Source organism: Herpailurus yagouaroundi, unplaced genomic scaffold, assembly GCF_014898765.1.
Source record: "Herpailurus yagouaroundi ecotype Mexico unplaced genomic scaffold, PumYag 163, whole genome shotgun sequence".
NCBI lineage: Eukaryota > Metazoa > Chordata > Mammalia > Carnivora > Felidae > Herpailurus > Herpailurus yagouaroundi.
Window position 1 is genome coordinate 62,734,524 of NW_024412404.1, and position 21,575 is coordinate 62,756,098.

The following is a 21,575-nucleotide window of genomic DNA, read 5'->3' on the forward strand; positions in this document are numbered from 1 at the left end:
CTGTGAAAACAGACCCTGTCCTTAAGTGAATGAGTAGTTGTGATGGGTGCCTTCTGCTTGTTTTCAGTTTTTATAGCTGACAGTTGGATTGCCGTATCTGCTCTCGGTACCTATTGCCAGTGTTGGAGAGGAAGCAGAGAGAAATTAAGTAGAGATTAGGGATCAAACCTCTCATCTCAGACACTTTACTGATCTGAAGGCAAAGTGCTCTTACATCTTTTTTATGTTTGACCCCGAAGTTGAAATCCTGGTTAATAAACTCTGGGCGATGACGTCATTCCTAAAGAGATAGCAATTTCCGGTCAGTCTGGGCACGCAGAGACTGCTACCTCTTGTTCTTCGCTTCATCAGAAGAATGGACTCTTCAAACAGTAGGATCCTATGACGAGCCAGCGATCCTTGGTGTACATTTGACTTAAAAAAAAAAATTGGCTAGCAGGCATCGTGGTAAAGGATCCTTCAGTGAGCATTCAGTTTCTGGGCTAGTCAGTCTTCCAGATTCTGATTAAAATGCTCCAATCTTTGTAAAGACGCTTTCACACAAAACAAATTCCTTTCCCATGACAACTGTCGTTTTGGTTTCAATCAGAATCTGATCAGAGAAATGCTTCTGGGGAAGTACTTTTGGCTTTGGGAAACTTGGTGTCTTTGTTCATCAAATAAAAATGGCATAATTGTTTTTCTGTTCTTCCCATTTGTTCTATGTAAGTTTCACGGATTGTGTTTGAGTTCGGCATTTTTTTTTTTTTTCTTTCCTCCTCTCCCCTCCTACATTTCCTCTAAGAAAATGTATTTCTGTTTGTCAAATTTAATTTTCTTTTTCTGTGTGATCCTTTTCAGGATATGACTTGGATTTCTGCAGAGAATATACATTCTAGATGATCACTCTTTATAGTAAGGTTCAAAGAACAAATTTACTTTAAGTTGCGGTTAATTTCTCTCTCTCGGGCTCATGAGGGCCTGGAGCTTAGAGCAAAGAAAAAGCAGTTTACAGGTCACTGTGCAGGTGGAAGGAACTTGGAGGGTTCATTGAAGGCATACCTCTGCCTTTAAGCAGTGCCCAGGCTCAACCAGACTGGAGAGGTGAGCCATGGTCCCGTGTTTATTAATTGATTCTCCGGTGAACGGTCCTGCCACCTGCTCATTTCCATGTGGCTCTTGGGGGCTGGATGCTGTACTCCAGGGAGGTTGCAGGCTGTGTACAAAGATTAGGAAATTATTCTTTTGTTTAAACCACTATCCTGGGACTGAACATATTCAAATTTTTACAGGGGTAATAATATATTTTCTCCCCAAATACACATGAGCTCCTTTTTGGGCCATCAGCATGTGTCCCTCGAAGGCCTTGTGAGACAGTGGGAGTTTCCTGGGGCCTTTATAGCAAAGTACCACACACCGGGTGGCTTAAACAGACAGCAGAGGTGTGTTCTCTCCCAGGGCTGGAGGCTGGTAGTCCGAGATCAGGATGTGGGCTGTGCTGGTTCCTCTGAGGGCCGTGAGGGAGAAGCTTTTCCGTGCATCTCCCCGGCTTCTGTGGTTTGCCAATAGTCTTTGGTGTTCTTAGACTGTAGACGCAACACTCTGGTTTCTGCCTCGTCTTCACACGGCAGCGTCTTGTGTGTGTCTCTGTCTGCTTCTCCTTTTGATAAGGACGCCAGGGCCCGGTATAATGAGATCATTTTAACTCGATCATTTGCAAAGACCTTATTTCCAGATAAGGTCACATTTATGGATAGAGTTAGGACTTCAGCATCTATTTTGAGGGACACAGTTTAACCCGTGGCAGACTGGAGAAGGCAGTCACGTTGCTAAGGCTCTCGTCTCATAGAAGACCACTGAGCCGTCCAGCCCAGCCTCCACTCAGCAGACATCCTTTGCAAGTTGTCCCAGGCGACCGGCCACCTGGCCCTGGCCCCGTGGCCGAGCGCCATAGCTGTGGTTACCATCTTCCTGGGGATGATTATTTTGTGCGCTGAGATTTCGGCCGCAGGGCTGACTGTGCCCCCATGCAGCGGGACGCCGGTTGGTGCTTTCTGCAGAATGCCCGTTGTGCACGTGGATGCTGACCATGCAGACGCGATTTGGTCACATCTGGGTTTTGACTCTCTTGTGCAGCACTCGGGGCAGGTCACCATACACCTGACATAAGTGAATGTCCTGTCCATCTTCGGGCAGCTACTTAGACACTGGGCCGATCCCAGAACCTTGGTGATGGTGGTTCTCACCTGCCCACCCTTGAAGAAACTCCAGCTTCTTCCTCATGCATGTTCTGTCCTTGATGCTGATGGCTTCTCAGGGCACAGTGAAGGCACCTTTCCGCATGCTGCTCTGCCTAGCGCCCCTTCTCCCTCCTCCATCTGACTGGCCATGGGGCGTCCTTGAAGACTCAACCCGAGCACATCCTGCCTGGGCAAAAGCTCCCTCCTGTCTGCCTCCCACCTCCTTTCCTCTGCCTGGTACCGTCCCGTCTCGGCACCACCCCTGGACTTGAGTGAGTGTGTTCCTCCTGTTGTTCTGCTGGGAACACTGTGTGGTACTCGATGGCTCGGCTGCCATTTTCCTGTGCTGGACTGTGTGCTCCCTGAGATTAGGGGCTGTCTCTTAGGTGGGTGTCTCTTGTTTGAAGCAGGTTGGTTGACTCCACGGAGAGGAGACCACTCGTGAGCTCTGCCTGGGAGAAGTTTATCAGCCCGTTACTACTACTGGCCCTGGACCTCCTGCTCCTAATTCTCTTATATCTCCTCCCTTCCTTGAAAAAAGACTTTGCAGGGACATCTTCTCTCCTTCGAGCTACAGTCTCTGTCCTGCAACACGGTGTGGCCCCTGCTTCCCTTAGGAGGTCTTCCGATTTGCGAGCTCACGCACGTCAGAAATTCGGTCTCCTCTCTTTCTGTATTTTGCTCTGTCTGGTGTGGTCTCTGGCACATTACATAGTGTGTGGGCTCAGTTGGTTGAAGGAATAATGTATGCAAATAATCTGGGGAGGAAGATGATAGGTTTTCATTTTGCTTAGGAAGGCAGTTAAGAAACTATTACCAGCTATTGTTTCAACGTTAAAAAAAGACAAGACTCCCTACATTTTATCCCCATGGCTCACCCCTTTCTTCCCCTCTTCCCGTGGAAAACCCTTTCACCATGTTTGAAGTGGATGTTCCTGTTCTTGTCCTGTTTGGCATGCATGTACTTTTCATGTGTATAAATGTGAGCATAGCTCTCGTTCTGTTCTTTACTTTTTTACCCAGCGCTACATTTTAAGACGCACACCTGTTTATTTTTAGCGTTCTGTTTAGTTCACAGCTCCCACTGCTGTGTGTGTGCTCCCCATGTTTTATCAACAGCCTTCCCAGCTCTGGGCACTCAGATCCCCTCCACTGACACCACCCCGCATCACGCTGCATGGGTATCTTGCATCTGTCCTGCGGGTGTGCACGGGCGGGTGTGCGCGTGTCTTTCCCAGGGACGCCTTCCCAGGTGGTGGTTGTCGGTTGCAGGCCGTGGGGACAGATGCTTTGGAGAGGTAGAGAAGGTTGCTCCCCTTGGGTTCCTGTAGGCTGTACTCTTCCCCACGGTGCCCAGGGCTGCCCATATCGTGCAGCATAACAATTTTTACCCCTAAAGTTTGGGCAGTAAAATTGTGTCTGATTATTATGAAGTTTGAGCCTCTCTTCGCTCAGGGGTAAGTCCTTGGACGTCTTCTATACATTGTGGTGAAGCGCTGCTCTGTTCTGCTTAGTTTCTGTGTTTTTCCTGTCATTTTATAGTATTTTCCTTATAGGTTCTGGGGCATTTACCCCTTGTCAGTTTCAGAGAAAGAAAGGGCGTGTTAATAATGAAAATATGAAGGCTACAATGAAGGGGTGGAGGCCTGTCCTTAAAGTTGAACCAATAGAGCCTTTCTTAGGTTCTAGACGCAGGCTGCTGACTGCATCGACCGCCCCTCTTTTTCCATTTCACTGTGTGTGAACACTGCCCTCGACGGGCACAGGTTCTGGACCGCCACGCACCGACCAGTGAGGTAGACAGTACGGCTTTCTGGAGACAGTCCCACACATGTGTGGCGGAAATCTGGACACTTTGCATCCGCTGTGTCCCCAGTCCATCTGGTGAGTCCCTTTGTCAAGAAAGCAAAGCGGTCACCACTAGATCTTAGCAAATCCTTTGCAAGGATCCTGGGAATGTCCATCTCTGGTTGCGAGTGCTTAGAAAGCATCTGTTGTTAATCCCTCGAGGACTTTGCTCATTTCCACCCCATCACTTTCTGGTCTGTGATCTTCTTCCTTGCTTCTGGTTGGTAATATGCTTGCTGTTTGGTAAGAGGGTGCCGTCATTGTGGCAATATTCTGAGCTCGCTCAGACATGGCTAGTTTCTGAGCTTTGATTTCTGATACTGTGTAAGAGCCCTTTATTTGGTTATTGTCTGGAAACTTACGGGATAACTCTCTGCGGGCTCCCGTGATTCTCTGACCGGGTTCTTTTGCCCCAGTGGGGCAGAGTTGGAATTTGAGTTTGGATTTACTTTCCCTGAGCAACATGGCCAGAGTGACTTCAGAGCCTTTGGGGTAAGCAGATACCCACGGACGTCGTGCGAAGTGAGGCTGTTGGGAGGCTGGAGACTGGCTGTGGACACCGAGGCATCCGCAGGGACCATTTCCACCCTCGGCTTGAGCAGAGATGCCAAGGGTGTGGTCAGGGCTGTGTTGCCGTCGAAAGGGCTCTTCTGTTTGTACCCTGTGCTGACAGTCCTAGTGTGCCCGTCTTTGGCTTCCGTGGGAACTGGAGTCAAGGCCAAACCCCAGGGGCTGGGTGGGCCCTTGTTCCCGGGCCTGGCGCTTCCGGTTGGGGGCTGAGTCTTTGCCCCAGACGTACGTGGTGAGATCACGGCTGCTTCAGGGCACAGTGTCTCCGGATGGAGGAAGTTAACGCTCAATAGGGTCTCTGTTATGGGCAGTTCTTGATCTGAGGATGCTGGTCTGTGCGCTTGGCTGTGACCCTTGTCCAAATCAGGGAGAGGAAGCAATGGGGAGGTGTATACCCAAGGAGCCTGCTCAGGGATGAGTGGTCAAAGGGACGATTTTTCCTCATGGGGCTGTGCTGCTTAACCCCAAAGTGATAGCCTCGAGGTCTCGAGTGGCAGATGAAAATGAAAAGAGCTGGTGGTGTGTTCGGGAAGGTCACCAGCCTGGCGACTTTGAGACGCGCCCTCGGGAACCTTCCAGTATATTTCCACGGTGTTGGGATTATTGGATTCTTGTGGCAAACTGATTTCCCTGCTTCTGCAAAGTAACGGATCCTGTATGACGGGAGGGTATCGTCAGGGTCCTAGGATGTCTCCTTGTTCTAACTATTTCAACTTTTGTTTGTTTAGGGTGGTACAGAGGTTACACCTTGAGAAAAAAGTCTAAGAAGGTAAGTCGTCTTTCTGAAACCCAGTGCATGTCCCTTCATACATCACCCGGTGAGAGGAAATCAATCCTACCCCTTTTGTGTCCACAAGTTTTCCTTCTATATCTCTTGCTCTGGGCTGAAAAAATGTGTAGGCTGAAACATGGGCTACCCTGAATTGTTTGCCTTTGGAACAACATGCGCTTATAGAAACGCTGGCTTCACTTCCATGACGGAATCGCTGGGCTGAGGTGCAGTGCTGACCTCCTGTCACGAAGGGCGGAATCCTCTCTTCCGGGTGGAATGTTGCACCCTGTTGAAGTACAGGAAGGTGTACGAGAATGATCTGGGTGTAATGACTTCAGAAAGAAAAACACACTGCTTGTAATTGTCAGTCTTACGTTATCCGTGATGACAACAGACTTGCAAAGCTCACGCATGCTTGCTTGCCTCTTGCATGTAACTCTTCTTAAACTGCATCAGGCGCTCGCCAGAGAGAGCTTCTGTGTCCCAGGGCAGTCTGCTCGCGTGGCAGTGTGAGCTTCTGAGGCGAAGACGGGCCATCACACCCCGATCCTGGTGGTGGACGCCCCCGCACGCAGTTCTCCTGTGGCTTTTCCATTCTTAGCTTCAAAAAACCTAATTACGGCCCTTCTGTTTTATTCCGAGTTTGAAATCCCGTCCATTCTAAGCTATGATTAGGCCCTGCCCACGTTAACGTACACACTTTAACATCTACTTACGCTTGGCAGATGGCTCATTTCACTTCTGTTTCTTAACTTTGCCTCTCATTATCTCCTAACTGGGCTGGGCTCCTCCAGCGGTCCTGAGCCCGTAACTAAGGCTTTCCAAGTCCAGAGGCTCGAGCAGGGAAATTCCTGCTCTGCTTCCCCTAGAGACCCTGCAGACAGGCCATGCTGGACAGTGGGGAGCTGTTCGTCCTTAGTGGCTGTGACTCGGGAAGGGCCCGGGTTGAGGACAGCAGGGCTGTCCTCCTCTGGCGTAGATAGTACTGTTGGGGAGGCCAGTCTGCAGACAGGAGCGGGGACCTCCTACCCCATCCTGCCAGACTCAGACGGGGCTGCGTGTCTCACACACCCAGTGACCTGGTGCCTTGACGTTTGAACATGGCGGGTTCGAAGCAGGTGGATGGTGGGATAGATTTCCCAGGGAAACTTGAGCGCCCCCCTACAATCCAGAGAATATTCCCACAGATGAAACTCTAGTTCCATGTGAGAAAGCCACAGCCGAGGACTTTGTTATACAGAGTTGGGGTTCTTGGGATCATGGGCCACCGTCTCCCTCCACAGCCACACAACAGGGGTGAAGCTCCATGTGCCATGTGCTGGGCAGGCCCCAGGCAAGCTGTTCCCTTTCCTTTGATGCTTATTTGGTTTTTGGTACCACCTTCGCCAGTGCTTCCCATCCCCCAGTGCCTTCCTGAACTGCTGTCCTTCCTGCCCTTCTTTGGGGTGCCCTGACCTTTACAGCTCATTGCTACAGTAGAGCTGGGCAGGGCTGTATTTAGTTTTCCATCTAAAATCCTCACTGGAAGAAGAGGCAGTTGAAAGATAATAGGATTTCGTAGTGGGTCCCTCCCGGCAGTGCAGAGAAGGGACGTGGCCCCTAGCAATCCTGACTCCTAAGTGTTCTGGAAGCATCCTTTGTATAGTTGTTTACACAGGTGTAGATCGTTTGGGCTGGTTTAGAACGACCCCTGCTGCGCAGTTTGCTCATTTCAAGCCTCTGCGTGTGGCCCCTGTGTACCTTCTACTGCTCCTTCCGGGGCTCCGTGGTGCCCGAGACCAGGTTTACGGAGACTGAGGGCTATCATTGCCTGTGGACACGGGCGAGGCTGCCTTGTTGTTTTTTCTCCCTCCATCCGACAGCACATGCTGACATCATGTGTGCTCTTGGAGGCATCCCATCCTGAATGGCTGGGGCCTGGGGGAGGGGCCCTCCAGTCCTCTTGGTCGCTCGGCCACTGTCTTTCTGCCCGACTGCTCCCCTCCCTGTGATAATTCTTCTTTTTGTGCAATTCGGTGCCTTTCCTAATAGGCAGGAGGAACACGAATCAGTGGTACCCATGCCCCTCCCAAACACGATCAGTAGTTGTGGTTTCTGGTTCTCCCGTGTAAATCCTGGCGGGCCAGATGCCAGGGAAACACGATCCTGCTCACACGGCAGGTGCCTGGAAACGGCCAGTGCCGCTGAGTGGATTGCTGATGCGCGGGCTGGATCTAGAGCAGGAACCCTGACTAGCTGTGCTGTGCTGCCCGCGCCCCAGCGCCTCCAGCCCCGTTGCTCCCTTTCGGGTGCTCATTTCTGCCTCACACCAGTGGGGGAGCTGTTTCGCTTGCTCAGACGCGCGGCCGAAGTCTTGGTAAAGCTCCTGGCGTTTCACCGACTGCGCTTAACACTGAACTTCCCGAACAACTTCCCCTCACGCACCGTCCTGCTAGGCGCGTGCCGTACTTTGCGGATGCAGGGCGCTGTGTTAACAGAAACCCGTGTCTAGCGGTCGTGTGGATCGGGCGAAATTCGTCCACTTTCTGTATTTTCTCTGTTTGAAGGTTGCTGGGAAATCCGTGGGTCAGGTAAGCAGGCCTGCATGCATCCGTGATGACCGATGGTGGAAACCAACTTTTGATGGCAGCGTTAGCTTTTTTTTTTTTTATTTTTTTTATTTTTTTTTATTTTTTAAAAAATTTTTTTTTTCAACATTTATTTATTTTTGGGACAGAGAGAGACAGAGCATGAACGGGGGAGGGGCAGAGAGAGAGGGAGACACAGAATCGGAAACAGGCTCCAGGCTCCGAGCCATCAGCCCAGAGCCTGACGCAGGGCTCGAACTCACGGACCGCGAGATCGTGACCTGGCTGAAGTCGGACGCCTAACCGACTGCGCCACCCAGGCGCCCCAGCATTAGCTTTTTGAAGGAAGGAACTGTCAGAGACCATCATCGGAGATTGTTTTTAGGCATCGCTTGGCTCTGGATCTGCCCGTGTCGAGGGCAGCGGTGGACGCGAGGAGCGACCTATGGAGAAGACACAGGAAAGGCCTGTGGAATTTTTTCCCTGCAGACAGTTCGCTTCTGTTTTCTTCTGAGACACCTGCAGCCTCAGTGAAACACAGGCAGACTGAGTTTATGCCTCCTGTTTGCCTCGCTGTGTTGTATGTGAGATTTACCATGAGACTCACAGAATTCGCGTTATCCAGCCATGCCTGCCTCCACCCTTTCAGGATAGTTGTTTGATTTTTCAGTTGGTATTCATGTTGATAATAAAAACTACTGTTTTTTTTTTTTTTTCCTCCCCCAAAGGGTATATTTCCTGCTTCGTATATTCATCTTAAAGAAGCCATAGTTGAAGGCAAAGGGTGAGTCTGGTCTTGATGTTCGAGCAAAGAAATGCTTGTACTTGGCTTTGCTGCTTATCCAAATGGCAGTGCCTGTAGGGGGGTGGGGGGTGAATGTGGGTGTGAGCGACCGTGATGGGATGGGAGTTTTGGAGAGAGGGAGGGAACTTGGGGTGGCTTTGGACCTTTGAAAAGTCTGAAGTCAGAACTGTACCTGCAGTCACGTTCCTTGAACCTGATGTCGATTTGGGATAGCATGGGCCCAGTGCTCTGTGCTCCTCTGAGAGTGACCCCATCAGGTGGAGGTTCCAGCCCCCCAGCTCTGAGTCCGTTTTTCTGGAAGACTTTGCACGCTGTGATGCAAAGGGAGTTGAGGGTAAAGCAACAGTTGGTAAATTGGGACATGTGTGAATTTACATTTTGTCTAATTGTGATGTATGTTTCTTAGAGGTCATAAAACTGATGTATAAGATCATTAAAAGGACTTTTATAGAATGGGAACCCATTAGGCAGGAATGGCAAATGAATAGCCAGGTGTGAACTTGGAAGAAGCAGCATTAAAATGTTTTCCTTTTTTGTCTCTGCTACATCTTCACCCTCCGTTAAATATGTAAATTATAAAATTACTAATCATATGATTACTGCATAATGACATCTCTTTGGCTGATTACAAAATTGCCTTTCCAAGCACTGTACTTTTAACATATGAAAAGGACTAATCGGGTTCTGTGGTTGCATGATGCATAATTAAAATGAAGAAAATAATTTAGAGGCATAAATGGTGACGACCTGTAATACGGTATTTTTTTTTTAATACAGATAAAATGTTTTGTGCACAAAGTTTTAAAAGGAAAGGGGGGGAGGGAAGGAAAGTTTTGACTCTGGTGGAAATAATTAAATAAAGTATGCATTTAATGTATTTTATATCCGTCTGTATCACAGTCAGTATAGACGTCAGACTGTGATTAATTTTTGTAAAAAAGCACTGCGAGGTATATATAAAAGAATATATGGAAAATGTAATTAGGAACCATAATAGTAAAGTGAACAAGAGATTATTTTGACTCTCGGTGAGGAGAGCCACACCCACACAGACAGACAGACACACACACTGGGTCCCGGGGTGTGATGCCCCAGGGTGAGCGAGTGAATGGTGCACCCGGGAAATAAACAGCAAAGAAATGGTTTTCCTGCCGAGGCTTTGGGGCTCCCTGTGTTCGCTCCCCGTGCTGCCCTCTGCTGCTGCCACCCAAGCCCAGCTGTCTATGCCTTCCTCGTTGCAAAGGACTTCCTGCCTTCAGACTTGACCAGTCTCCTTTCTTCCGGAGACCTGCGGACATCGACCTCCCCTCCCCATGGTCCTTCCTCCTATCCAGCCCAGGCCACTCTGTCATCCCACCCCTGCTGCCTCCCTGCTTCCAAGTTCATTACCCTGTCTCTCTTGCCGGGTTTCTTCTTTCTGTACACCAGCCTCCATTCACCCTCAGACACCCCGCATCCCCACATCACTGCCACGTGCCTGCTGCCACCTGGTCTCTACCTTTACCCCGTAACCGAGGCGGTTCCCACTTGTCCCTCGTCCCATGGTCATATGGCTGCCGGTGCCTTCTAATTTCCAAGCTTCTAGTGTCTTCTCAAGGCTGTTCTTCTGGTGCTTTCCTGCAGCACTGGGCACTGGTGGCTGTCCCCTTCACTGGATGAAGCTCCTCGTTTGTTCTGATGCTTTCATACCCCGTTTCTCATGCTGCCTAACCTACTTCCTTCCCTGCCCGCTGCTCCCAGGGTGCTCGCCTTGTCCTTCTCCTAGTCCTGTGTTGCCCCTCTGTTTGGTGTGGCCTGTGTCATTGTGCTTCCTCTCTGTGCGTGATGCCTGGATTGGGGCCTTCAGCCCTGACTCGTCCCTTGGTGTCATTTAGCGCCAACTAAGGAGCCACCCCCATTGACTGTCTGCTGTGTCTCGCTCATTCTTCCATGAGCCCTGCGTGATGTTCTTTCTGTAGGTCTTAATGACAACCCTATGGGGCAGACATGGCTGACCCCTTGCGGGTAAAGAGGTGGTTACAAAGAGGTGGTTACAGAGCAGTCAGATCGAGTCCATTAAAGCCAGTTGGCACGTTAGTTCAGAGACAGATCAGGCCTACGAAGAGGGAGGAAGTGGGAAGGATCCAGAACTGAGACTAGGACACAGTATGTAGAGCGAGGCCCTCTACGTGTGGTGAAAGTAAGTTCTGGTTGAGCCCCAAGCTTCTGACAGCCAATGGAAGAGCCCAGTGGACTGAGCGTGAAACTCAGGATCTGGGAGGTGGAAGCATCCAGGTTGCTGCCAAATGTGCTCACCCCGTGGGAGAAGAAAAACCCCCCCCCCCCCCCCCCGGGGGGGCCTTCTCAGAAGGGCACTGCAGAGTGCGATGAACCACATTTTCATCAACATCTTTACCGGGAACCTTGGTGACAGACCCGGCCGGGCTGCTGTGAAAACCATATTCTGAAATAGACACTGATCATGTCCCATCAAAGGGCGATTTCTAAAAGCAGTTTTGTGGATGGTGGTCTCAGACACACCCCTGCCTTGGACATCTGGTCCCTGTCGTTCCAGGGGTGCACGTGGCTAGACCTCTCCGCAGACACTGGTTTTCTCTCAGGGACACCATTGTCTTTTCCTTTGGGAGCCCCCACCATCAGTAGGTCATTGTAGCCCTGAACCCCAACTGCGAGCCAAAGTAAGCATCCTGCCCGGCCATCTCGGCTCCAGCCAACTCAAGATATGTAGGTGGGACATATTTTGGGATCCCAGGATATTCCATGCTGGTTGCAGTCTTGTCCGTTCAGGATGTCTGGGGCGAGGTGGCCTCACTGCATGAGCCACACTTCCATCTCTTAACTCAGTCCCAAATATTCTGAGTCCTGTGTAGCACAGGGCCTGACACAGAGCATGCGACTGGAAAAACCATGGTTGATACCATTTAAACACACACACACACACACACACACACACACACACACACACACAGATAGCAAGTTAAGACTAAGTCAAGGGTTAACCTTTCGGGGTGCATGGAAAAGGAGAGGATGCATCAGAGTTTGGGGATCAGATAGAGTACCTCTGGACACTGGGGAGCTGTGGCCTCATTCATATTTTGACAGGGACAAGTGCTTCATGTATTATCATATAGTGAGTTTTATGTATGATGGAAATGTAGAAATCATCTAAACCCAAACCTGCATTTTAATGCCACACAGATTGGCTATAATTTATGGCCGTCTATAAGATAGATGGGTACACATATTATGAATGTACTCTCAGACCTTGACGTTCTGAAGACTTTAAATGGGATATTATTTGCCTCCTTCATCTTACCTTGACATATGAGGTAGACGCCTTTACATGTAGGATAATGTAGGAACGCAGTCAAGTTCTGTACAAATATTACCTGTCAGTCTCAGAGATGTATGTATTCATATGTGTGGACACAGTCTTATTTGTATATTTTCTCTCCATTTGCTTAAATATTTAATTCTGTGGACCCGATTTGGAATTTACAAGGTATAGCTTGTAGACTTTAATGAAGCCATGAACTTGGCTGTCCTTTTCTCCTTTCCCTTAGGCAACATGAAACGGTCATCCCGGGCGACCTCCCGCTCATACAGGAAGTCACCACGACACTCCGAGAGTGGTCCACCATCTGGAGGCAGCTCTACGTGGTGAGAAAATGGGATGTTGAATCTAAGCTTCAAAACAGAGAAGGGTCTTGTGGGACCTTGATGTACCAAGGGGATGATTTTCCTTTCCCTGGGAACCTCAAAAGCAGAACTAAGGACTAAGTCCTACTCAGGGCAAAGAAGGCAACGTGGCCCATTATTCTTTCCACCCTGGGGGACCATTGTCCTCTTGGACCCGCTTTGTAAATGCCATGCTCCCTGTGAAAAAGCATTGGTAAAGGGAAGGGCCAAGGATTTCACCTTCATTGTGCCAAAAGGGGAGACGGGCTGCTTGAAGGCTTTGGAAGACAGGAGTAGGCAGTCTGCATTGATGTACCCTCAACGTTGATATTTAGATCCTGAAAACTGAAATCTGCTTTTAAGCTTTAACGGGTGCTTCTTTACGGACGCAGTACAGAACAATTGCTGTTTATTTTTTCTGCCATTGCCTGTCTCTTATCATTTGAGTTAAACTACATAGTCTTCTAGACTTAAGTGTGCTTGTTCCAGAGGTGGGGAAGTCGTTTACATTCTGGCTCTGTGTGCAGCTGTCCAGTTCTCCCGATCACAGAAGAAGCCTTATTAACGCAGGGAGGCTGAGACTCTGACATCGTCCATTTCCTATTCCCTCAGGGCATTTCTTTGCACATAAATTCATATTTGCAGAAGATTACCTTTTGTTAAGCCTGTATTTCTATTCAGAGTGTTGATTTCTCGTATGCTAATGTTGTCAGCACAAAGCAAGGGCTCTGGAGGGAAGTCAGTGCATCGATTTCTTAGGAACACAGAAAACTTGCAAAAGTCCCACAGCTGCTCTCTGGGCAGGCTTGTTGTTTTTGATTATACAGTGGCTTCTTGTAAATGCGCAGTAATAAGCAGTTGCAGTAATTGGTCATCAAATGTTCTCAAAAACCAAAAAGCGTAAAGTTAGCCATGAATGTTTTGTGTAAATCTGAGCAATTTTGTAGTCGGTGTTTCATGTTCAACTTAGCAATTTTTAAACAAAAATATGGCAGGAAAACAAACAGGGGCTGATGCTGGCTGGTATGTTCGTGGGCTTGGGTCTAGTTCACGCCCGGGGTAGACATGCCTAGTGGGCACCTTAGCTTCCTTTTTATGAATGTGGGTTTGTCTCTGGTGGACTTGCATTGTTGGATTTATACAAAGCTAGTAGAAATTTCCTTACAGCGTTTTGGTACGAGTTGTGTTTTGCTGTGCTCTGTGGCTGTAGATAAGTTAGCAAAATATTACGAAGTTTAGATACTTGATAAGGCTTTAGAAAAATGAATTAGTAAGAGGAAACAAATCTAATTGTGGAATAAACCATTACTTTTGACCATTTAGTCGTTAGTTAAGAAATTAACATTAGGATGATGCTATAAAAGTAGCTTGTGGGGTGCAGAATAGTCTCTGAGGGCGTTCTTTGACAGGTTGGTGGGGAGGGTCTTAGAAATTCCTACAAAGGTCACATACTAGAACTCGGGGAACGGGAGGTTCAGATGTGGAGAGCAGAAGTTATTTAAAAAAGTGTGTAGTAGGGGCACCTGGGTGGCTCAGTCGGTTGAGCATCCGACTTCGCTCAGGTCACGATCTCACGGTCCGTGAGTTCGAGCCCCGCATCAGGCTCTGTGCTGACAGCTCAGAGCCTGGAGCCTGCTTCAGATTCTGTGTCTCCCTCTCTCTCTGGCCCTCTCCCCGTTCATGCTCTGTCTCTCTCTGTCTCAAAAATAAATAAATGTTAAAAAATTAAAAAAAAAAAGTGTGTAGTAGCCATGTTTTAATGTTTATAGGGACGATGTTTAGAAATTCATCAAATTAAAGGTCTCCTAGATTTCATAGAAAGAACCACCCGCTTCCTTTTAGGGGCGGGGGCGTAATCCCTAACATCCTTGATGAATTGTAGTCTTGGTCTCAATGCAAAATGCTTTTTTTTTTGTACCATCAACACCCTTCAAAATATGTATAAAGTGATAAAAATGTAAATTTTTTTGTGTGTGTTTTCCGTTTGATGTAAATGCACTGACTGCTTGTAGATTCGGACTTCACTGCTTGTAGAAGCTGCGTGCGCTGAATAAGGCGCAGCTCCCCGGGGCCCAGGCTGATGCTGTTCCCTACAGCCTGGTTAACGACGGGCCCAGGTGTTCGGTTGCCTGGGGTGCTGAGAATAGCGCTCAGGGCGCCGTCTTCAAAATGTTGAAGACTCGATGGCAAGATCTTCAAGCTCACACTGATCCTGAGGGAGGTTCAGGGGTTGCCCATCCCTGGGCCACGTGCTAGAAGCACGTGGGCTGGTTTTGAGGCTCCCCATCCCGATCCTGCTGTGGTGAACCTCTTGATTGAGAGGCATATACTCTGGAAGGTTGGGTGGAATAGTGAGGATTGTGCATTACGGCTTCTCCTTTCGATCTTTAGTGCCTCAGAGGAACCAGACTCCATATGATGTGTTCCTGTTTCATGCTAAAAACATCTTTTAACTTGACATTAATTGGATCGCATCAGATAAAGCATAGACTACATGTGTGTTTGGAAAACACTCCACAGGGCTCTTTTATACCAAAAGCTTTACATGTGGCTTTTCTCTCCTCCGTACAGCAAGACAACAGGGAGATGTTTCGAAGCGTGCGGCACATGATCTATGACCTTATCGAATGGCGATCGCAGATTCTTTCTGGAACTCTGCCGCAGGATGAGCTCAAAGAACTGAAGAAGAAGGTCACTGCCAAAATTGATTATGGAAACAGGTTTGTTTATTTCAAAGATGATTTCATGCTTAAATTATCCAACATAATACCATTACTGTAAGCCTTGAGGAGTCTAAGATCATGTTATCATAAAAAAATTTCTAACATCAAAATAAGGGCCTAGTTTTCATTTATTTTTTAGTTTTTTAAAATTTTTTAAAATGTTTTTATTTATTTTTGAGACAGAGAGAGACAGAACATGAGCAGGGGAGGAGCAGAGAGAGAGTGGGAGACACAGAATCCGAAGCAGGCTCCAGGCTCTGAGCTGTCAGCACAGAGCCGGATGTGGGGCTTGAACTCACAGACTGTGAGATCATGACCTGAGCCGAAGTCGGACGCCCAACTGACTGAGCCACCCGGGCGTCCCCCTAGTTTTCATTTTTGAAAGGATAGGGTATTTTTGGGGTGCCTGGCTGGCTCAGTAGGTAGAGCATGTGACTCTGGATTTTGGGGTAGTGAGTTCGAGCCCCATGTTGCGTGGAATGATTACTTTAAAGATTTAAAAAAAAAAAAAAAAGATAGGGTATTTTCTGTTGGGTTCTAAAAATCAGGAGTTTTCAGAGTCATTGTTGAAACCTATTCTTGTCTCCAAGAAGCAGGGGATTGGGTGGTCTCTCAGTTGCACTCTTCCATAGAGGACCTTGTCGTGAGTCCCGCCGAGAAGGGACTTTTATTTTCTGCTCACAGTACTTCACTTTGAGTCCAGACCTGGGGCCCCTGGCAATAACAAGCACCAGGTTTCTTTGTGGACCCCCCAGGTTCTGAGAGTTGGAAGGGACATCACAGGTCACCTTGAAACTTAGCACCAGTGCGGGGGGATGGCAGGTTTGGCAAACCAAAGTACAGCCAGCTAAGTCTGAATTTCAGATAAACAACAAATAGTTTGCTTTGTTGTAAGGATGGCTCTTGCAAAGGTTCCCGTCTACAGCAAGCCTCCACTCCGTTGTGCTTGAATGCTTTCAGCGGCCGTGCGCTCCCTCCCGCACAGCTCTGTGTTCTAGTGTTCGCTTGCGGTTCTGATGCCGAGGGGCAGTGAGCCGCTTCTTCCTGGGTCTGCCAAGTCTGTAACCGGAAGGAGGCCACGCCCTTTCCCACCGGGTAACTGGTTGTCCCTATAATGTCACAGCTGCAAGAGGCCTCAAAAATGATCTGGTCACACGATTCTCAGATGCTGGGCCTTATCAGAATCACTTGGAGAACTTACAAAATACAGAATCGTGGGACCTACCCCTGAAGATTCTGATTTCTAATATCTGGCATGCTGGCCTGAAATTTCAGTTTTTAAAAATAGACTTGGACCACGCTGGACAGCAGATCGGGCAACTTCTGGGTTGGACCAAGCCCCTCATTTTACACACTAGGATGGTAAGCTCAGAGAATGGGAGAGGATTGCCCCAGCCGGTTAGCTGAAAGGTGCCCTGGGTATAAACTCAACCTTTCTGCAAAATCAGAATTATAGTATCATTTTGTTTTCTAGTATTTCATCCTTTCAAGTGTGAAAAGTTTCTAGCAACATTATTAGTTAGATGGAGGGTTTGGATTAAGGCTACAGGAGGGGCGCCTGGGTGGCTCAGTGGGTTAAGCATCCGATTTCGGCTCAGGTCATGATCTTGCGGTTCGTGGGTTTGAGCCCTGTATCGCATTCTGTGCTGACAGCTGGGAGCCTGGAGCCTGCTTCAGGGTTCTGTGTCTCCCTCTCTCTCTTCCCCTCCCCTGCTCATACTCTGTCTCTATCTCTCTCAAAAATAAGTAAACATTAAAGAAAAAAGTCTACAGGAGAAGCCCCAGAAAGTTAGAGACTTCTGAGTATAGGATATTAGATATCGTTTTAGGGAAACCCATTTCGTGAGCACCTGCTTAAAAAAAAATGACACTTTTTGGAGCTTTGATTCTATTTTCTCTTGGAGTATTGTATTTTGAGCTTATGTTCAGAACCACCTGCTTAGTTTGGCTGTGGTAAGCAGCGAAAGTACATTATTTCGTGGAACAATCGAGTTACGGAAGGAAGTGTTTCCAAACATAATTTACTGCTTTGAGAGGAAATACAGCCCTTAATAAGACAGTTTTTTTGCCCTCCTGCTGTGCTCAGACACACCTTCGTAGCAGAAGCTCACTGTGGGTTCAGACCCCACCTGAGCGCTGGCTGCTCAGAAAAACACACAGAAGAGTTGGCATGAAGAGAACCCTGACAAGCCACTTCCTGCGCCAGTTTCCGTGTGGCATTCTGGAACGAGCACGGACTCTACCATGAGAGGGTTCTGGCTCAGAATCCAGTCTCAGGGTTCTTCTGGATGTTTCTCGGAGCTTAGGTTTCTTCCTTTGTGAAGCGGGTCTGGCCATCTGTCCTGGCAGGACTGAGGCGAGGAGCACACGGCCGGGTGTATGCAGCGGGCTGGTACGTGGCCTGGGCCTCTGCTCCCCAGGGAGCCTGGTTCCCTGTGGCCTGTGGGACCTCTGGCCACAGTCCTCTAAAGCCAGATGCTTTGTAACTCTGCAGGCACCAGCACTGGGCAGCCCATAAGAGAGAGGATTCTCTCCCCCCTCATTAGCATTGGCCCCACCCACTCCAGAACTGACCCCACCCACACCAGCACTGACTCCTCCCAAGTGGTGGGCTCAGGGTTTGGGAGAGAAGGGGCTTTTCCTCATTAGCGAAGCTTATTACAGAGACAACTGATGAGAGACTAAAAGGCTTTTAAAAAAAAATGTCTTTCTGTTCCTTTTGAGGCACCCCACCATCCCTGCAACTACTAGGCTGTTTTCATGCAGAGCAAAAAGCCTCTGAGTATTTGTTTAAAAGCCTGTTTACCGTCATGTTGCCGACTGGCCCAGTGGGTCCTGCTTCGCCATCAGTGGATTTGCTTAGTAGATATTAAGAGGGGAGCACGAGGTCTTTGTGACTGCTTTCCAAATGGTGCAGTGGCCCAGCATCCTCTCAAAATGAAACCTGATTGGCGCACGTTATCAGACTCCTTTCCAGCTTTAAGGTGTGTGACCTTCAGGGAGAGAAGTCGGGCATGAGTTTGCCTCGTTGGAGTCTTTCTTCCCAAGTCACCTCTCCTCTTAAAATTGTAACTGTTACAGTCATTATCTAATTGAGATTTATCTTTCTGTCAGCAGACTCTACTTTGCCGTATGGTTAAAGAAAAAAAATCCTGCTTCCATAGACTTGTTAATAGCAGGAAGAAAATCCCAAAGGCAAAAGTATAAGGCATCTGTGGTTAAGATCCTCATATCTTATTAAAAAGAAAGCCAGAACACGTCGCCGTGGTGCAGCTACTGGTTTCTTTCTTTATATAATGGTCTTTGTTTATTCTTTAAATAAAAATTGTGCTAAAAATCACCTAACAATTTCGTCAGATTTGGGGAAACAGAGAGAAGGTTGCCAAAAAACATTTCCAGACATGGATGGACAGCTTTATTAGACAGATGCTGCTCATGTTTTAAGTTGGCTACTACGTCTAGCCATCTGGCCAGAAAGTTGCTTAATGTTATTGTGGATAACTTCCACATGTTTGGTGTCGAAACACAGTAGAACATCTTTATCGAAGATCTTCTGATGAGCTAATTTCGGGATTAGAACTGACTGTAGGTAGAAGCAAAGCTGTGTGATAGAATTGACGAGAATAGAATGGTGGGTGTGCCTTTACCCCCGCTCTTCCTTCCTACCTCTTCTCCCCAGCTTGGTGATGATGTCACCACCACCAATTTTAAATATATGGGTGCATGGGTTTGTATGTCACTGCATACACACACGCACACACACACACACATACACACACACAGGAGGATGGATGTATATACACTCTATACATAACTACATACCCTATATACACTCTATTTATCTATATATATTATACGCCCCATACATACCCCTCCCCCAACTATCTATATCATGTGTGTGCTTTAAACTGCCCATGCTGTTCATATAGTGATTAGTAACACACACTTCATTTGGGCTGTGCAGATCTGTAAAATTGTGCACTTGACGAAAAAGTCACTACTGCAATGGAAATAAACATTGAATAATTTGTTTTAAAGATTTTACTTTTATTTATTTGTTTTTTTAAGTTTATGTATTTTGAGAGAAAGAGCAGGAGCAGGGGAGGAGCACAGAGAGAGAGGGAGAGAGAGAATCCCAAGCAGTCTCCATCCGGTCAATGCAGAGCCCAACATGGGGCTCGATTTCACAAACCATAAGATCATGACCTGAGCCGGATTCGGACAGTTAACCAGCTAAGTCACCCAGGCACCCCTGATTTTAGATTTTAAGTAATCTCTGTACCCAACATGGGGCTCAAACTCACAACCCCAGGATCAAGAGCCTCATGCTCTGCTGACTGAGCCAGCCAGGTGCCCCTGAGTAATTTTTTTGAATTCCAAAGGAATGTGTTTTAAAGAAAGTGACCTTATAGAATTATGTCCCCTAGTATTATGGATGACCCTGACTTTCTATGATGTTTTCAACTGCGCCTAGTTGTTGGGACTGAAGTTGTGTCAGAGAATTCAAAGCCCTTGGTCCGTGTCCATGAAGCTCTGAATTCTTGTTCTAGAATTCTTGATCTGGACTTGGTGGTGAGAGATGAAGATGGGAACATTTTGGATCCAGAACTAACTAGCACAATTAGTCTCTTTAGAGCTCATGAAATCGCTTCTAAACAAGTGGAGGAAAGATTGCAAGAAGAAAAGGTAAGTTCGGCTGTCTGTAATGTGCCATTTACATTGAGAGTACCTTTTCTCAGTAACAGTTTTCAACATTAATAAAACACCAGTGAGGCCCAGAATTTGTACTAGAAAGCTCAGAAGGCACGACTATACAGTGTATTTCATACAATGATGAATGGAAAGGAACCCAGTGTCCAAACATACTGCTGATGACCAGGAAGGATTGCATCCCTTGGTGGGGGCGGGGGCCGGGTTGTAAGCACTGTGCTACGTCTTAGGAGGCAGGGTCTTAACGACATTGACTCTGTGTTTTCATCTCATGGGAAACAATACTGGATTCTGCATTTCCTCTCTGATAGGAGCCAGAGGAGTGACATATTCTAAGCTTGATGAGGGCAGGGAACATGTGTCTTACTGATCTTCTGCATTTTCTCTGGTCTCTAATGGTGTCTTCTCTATAGCAGATATTAAGGAGTCAGTTGACTGATTGAGTCAGCCGTTCATTCAGCAAGTATTTATTGAGCACCTACTGTGTACCACAAACTGAGGACGTAGTGATGAATAAGACAGAAGTGTTCTCGGAGGATTTAGTCTAGTAGGGGAACCAGAAATTAAGCAGCTCTGCATGTGAACACCACCGTGATTCGTTGTTTAGACACTGCAGTATTTGAAGACCATGTTCAGTACAAACTGTTAAGGGGTTGTGACCTTTGCCCTGGGTGCGTGCATGTGTTGAGTGGGACAAGGAACTGACTGCAGAGTGGCTTTGCTGTGTTAGGCTAACCGGTTGCATGTAGTTTTCTGTTCTGTCATCAATAAAGAAAGTGCGACGTTGGTTAGTGGTAAGTATTGCTAATGTCAACTAAATTTTTCTTCCTTCCTTCCTTCCTTCCTTCCTTCCTTCCTTCCTTCCTTCCTTCCTTCCTTCCTTCCTTCTTTTTTCTTTTCTCTTTTCTTTTCTTTTCTTTTCTTTTCTTTTCTTTTCTTTTCTTTTCTTTTCTTTTCTTTTCTTTTCTTTCACTTATTTTGAGAAAGTAAGAGCATGTGTGCGCGTGAGTTGGGGAAGGGCAGAGAGAGGGAGATAGAGAATCCCAAGCAGGCTCCAAATGGTCTGTGCAGAACCCGATGAGGGGCTCAGGCTCATGAACTGGGAGATCATGACCTGAGCCGAAATCAAGGGTCAAGGACGCTTCACTGACTGAGCCCCCCCAGGCACCCTGCTACTGTCAACTTTCTGTTTTATTTCTACTTACAGTCCCAAAAGCAGAACATAGATATTAACAGACAAGCTAAGTTTGCCTCCACCCCTTCTCTGGCCTTGTTCGTCAACCTCAAAAATGTGGTTTGTAAAATCGGAGAAGATGCTGAAGTGCTGATGTCTCTTTATGACCCTGTGGAGTCCAAATTCATCAGGTCAGTGACGTTCCCTTGCGGCTTTGGGTAACGTTAGGAAAGTGGCGCTGGGCCCACCAGACGTCTAGGTCTCTCAGAGAGCAGTGGGGAGACCAGTTGGCCATACTTCCCCCGGCAGCTGAGCCCAGGGCGGTTTGGGACGGTGTGATGGCACTGCTGGGCTCTGGTCCAGGGTCAGCTCTCTTGCGTGCACACGGGTGTTCGAATGTAGAGTGTTCGTCTTGGAACTGTTTCGTGGACGTGGCAACCAACCAAAGATGGAAGTCATTGTTTCCTGTGTTGTCTTCATAGGGTTTTATGTTTCCAAGAACCCGCCCC

General features: G+C 47.8%; 1 protein-coding gene across 1 annotated transcript in view; it reads left to right on the plus strand.

The window, feature by feature from the left end:
• DOCK1 (dedicator of cytokinesis 1) overlaps positions 1–21,575 on the plus strand; it is a 473,828-nt gene that overhangs the window by 9,635 nt on the left and 442,618 nt on the right. The window contains exons 4-9 of the mRNA XM_040486934.1: positions 5,366–5,406; positions 8,705–8,760; positions 12,345–12,441; positions 15,031–15,179; positions 19,733–19,868; positions 21,100–21,257. Of these exons, the coding sequence (XP_040342868.1) occupies positions 5,366–5,406; positions 8,705–8,760; positions 12,345–12,441; positions 15,031–15,179; positions 19,733–19,868; positions 21,100–21,257 (637 nt within the window). The remainder of the gene's footprint in view (positions 1–5,365; positions 5,407–8,704; positions 8,761–12,344; positions 12,442–15,030; positions 15,180–19,732; positions 19,869–21,099; positions 21,258–21,575) is intronic.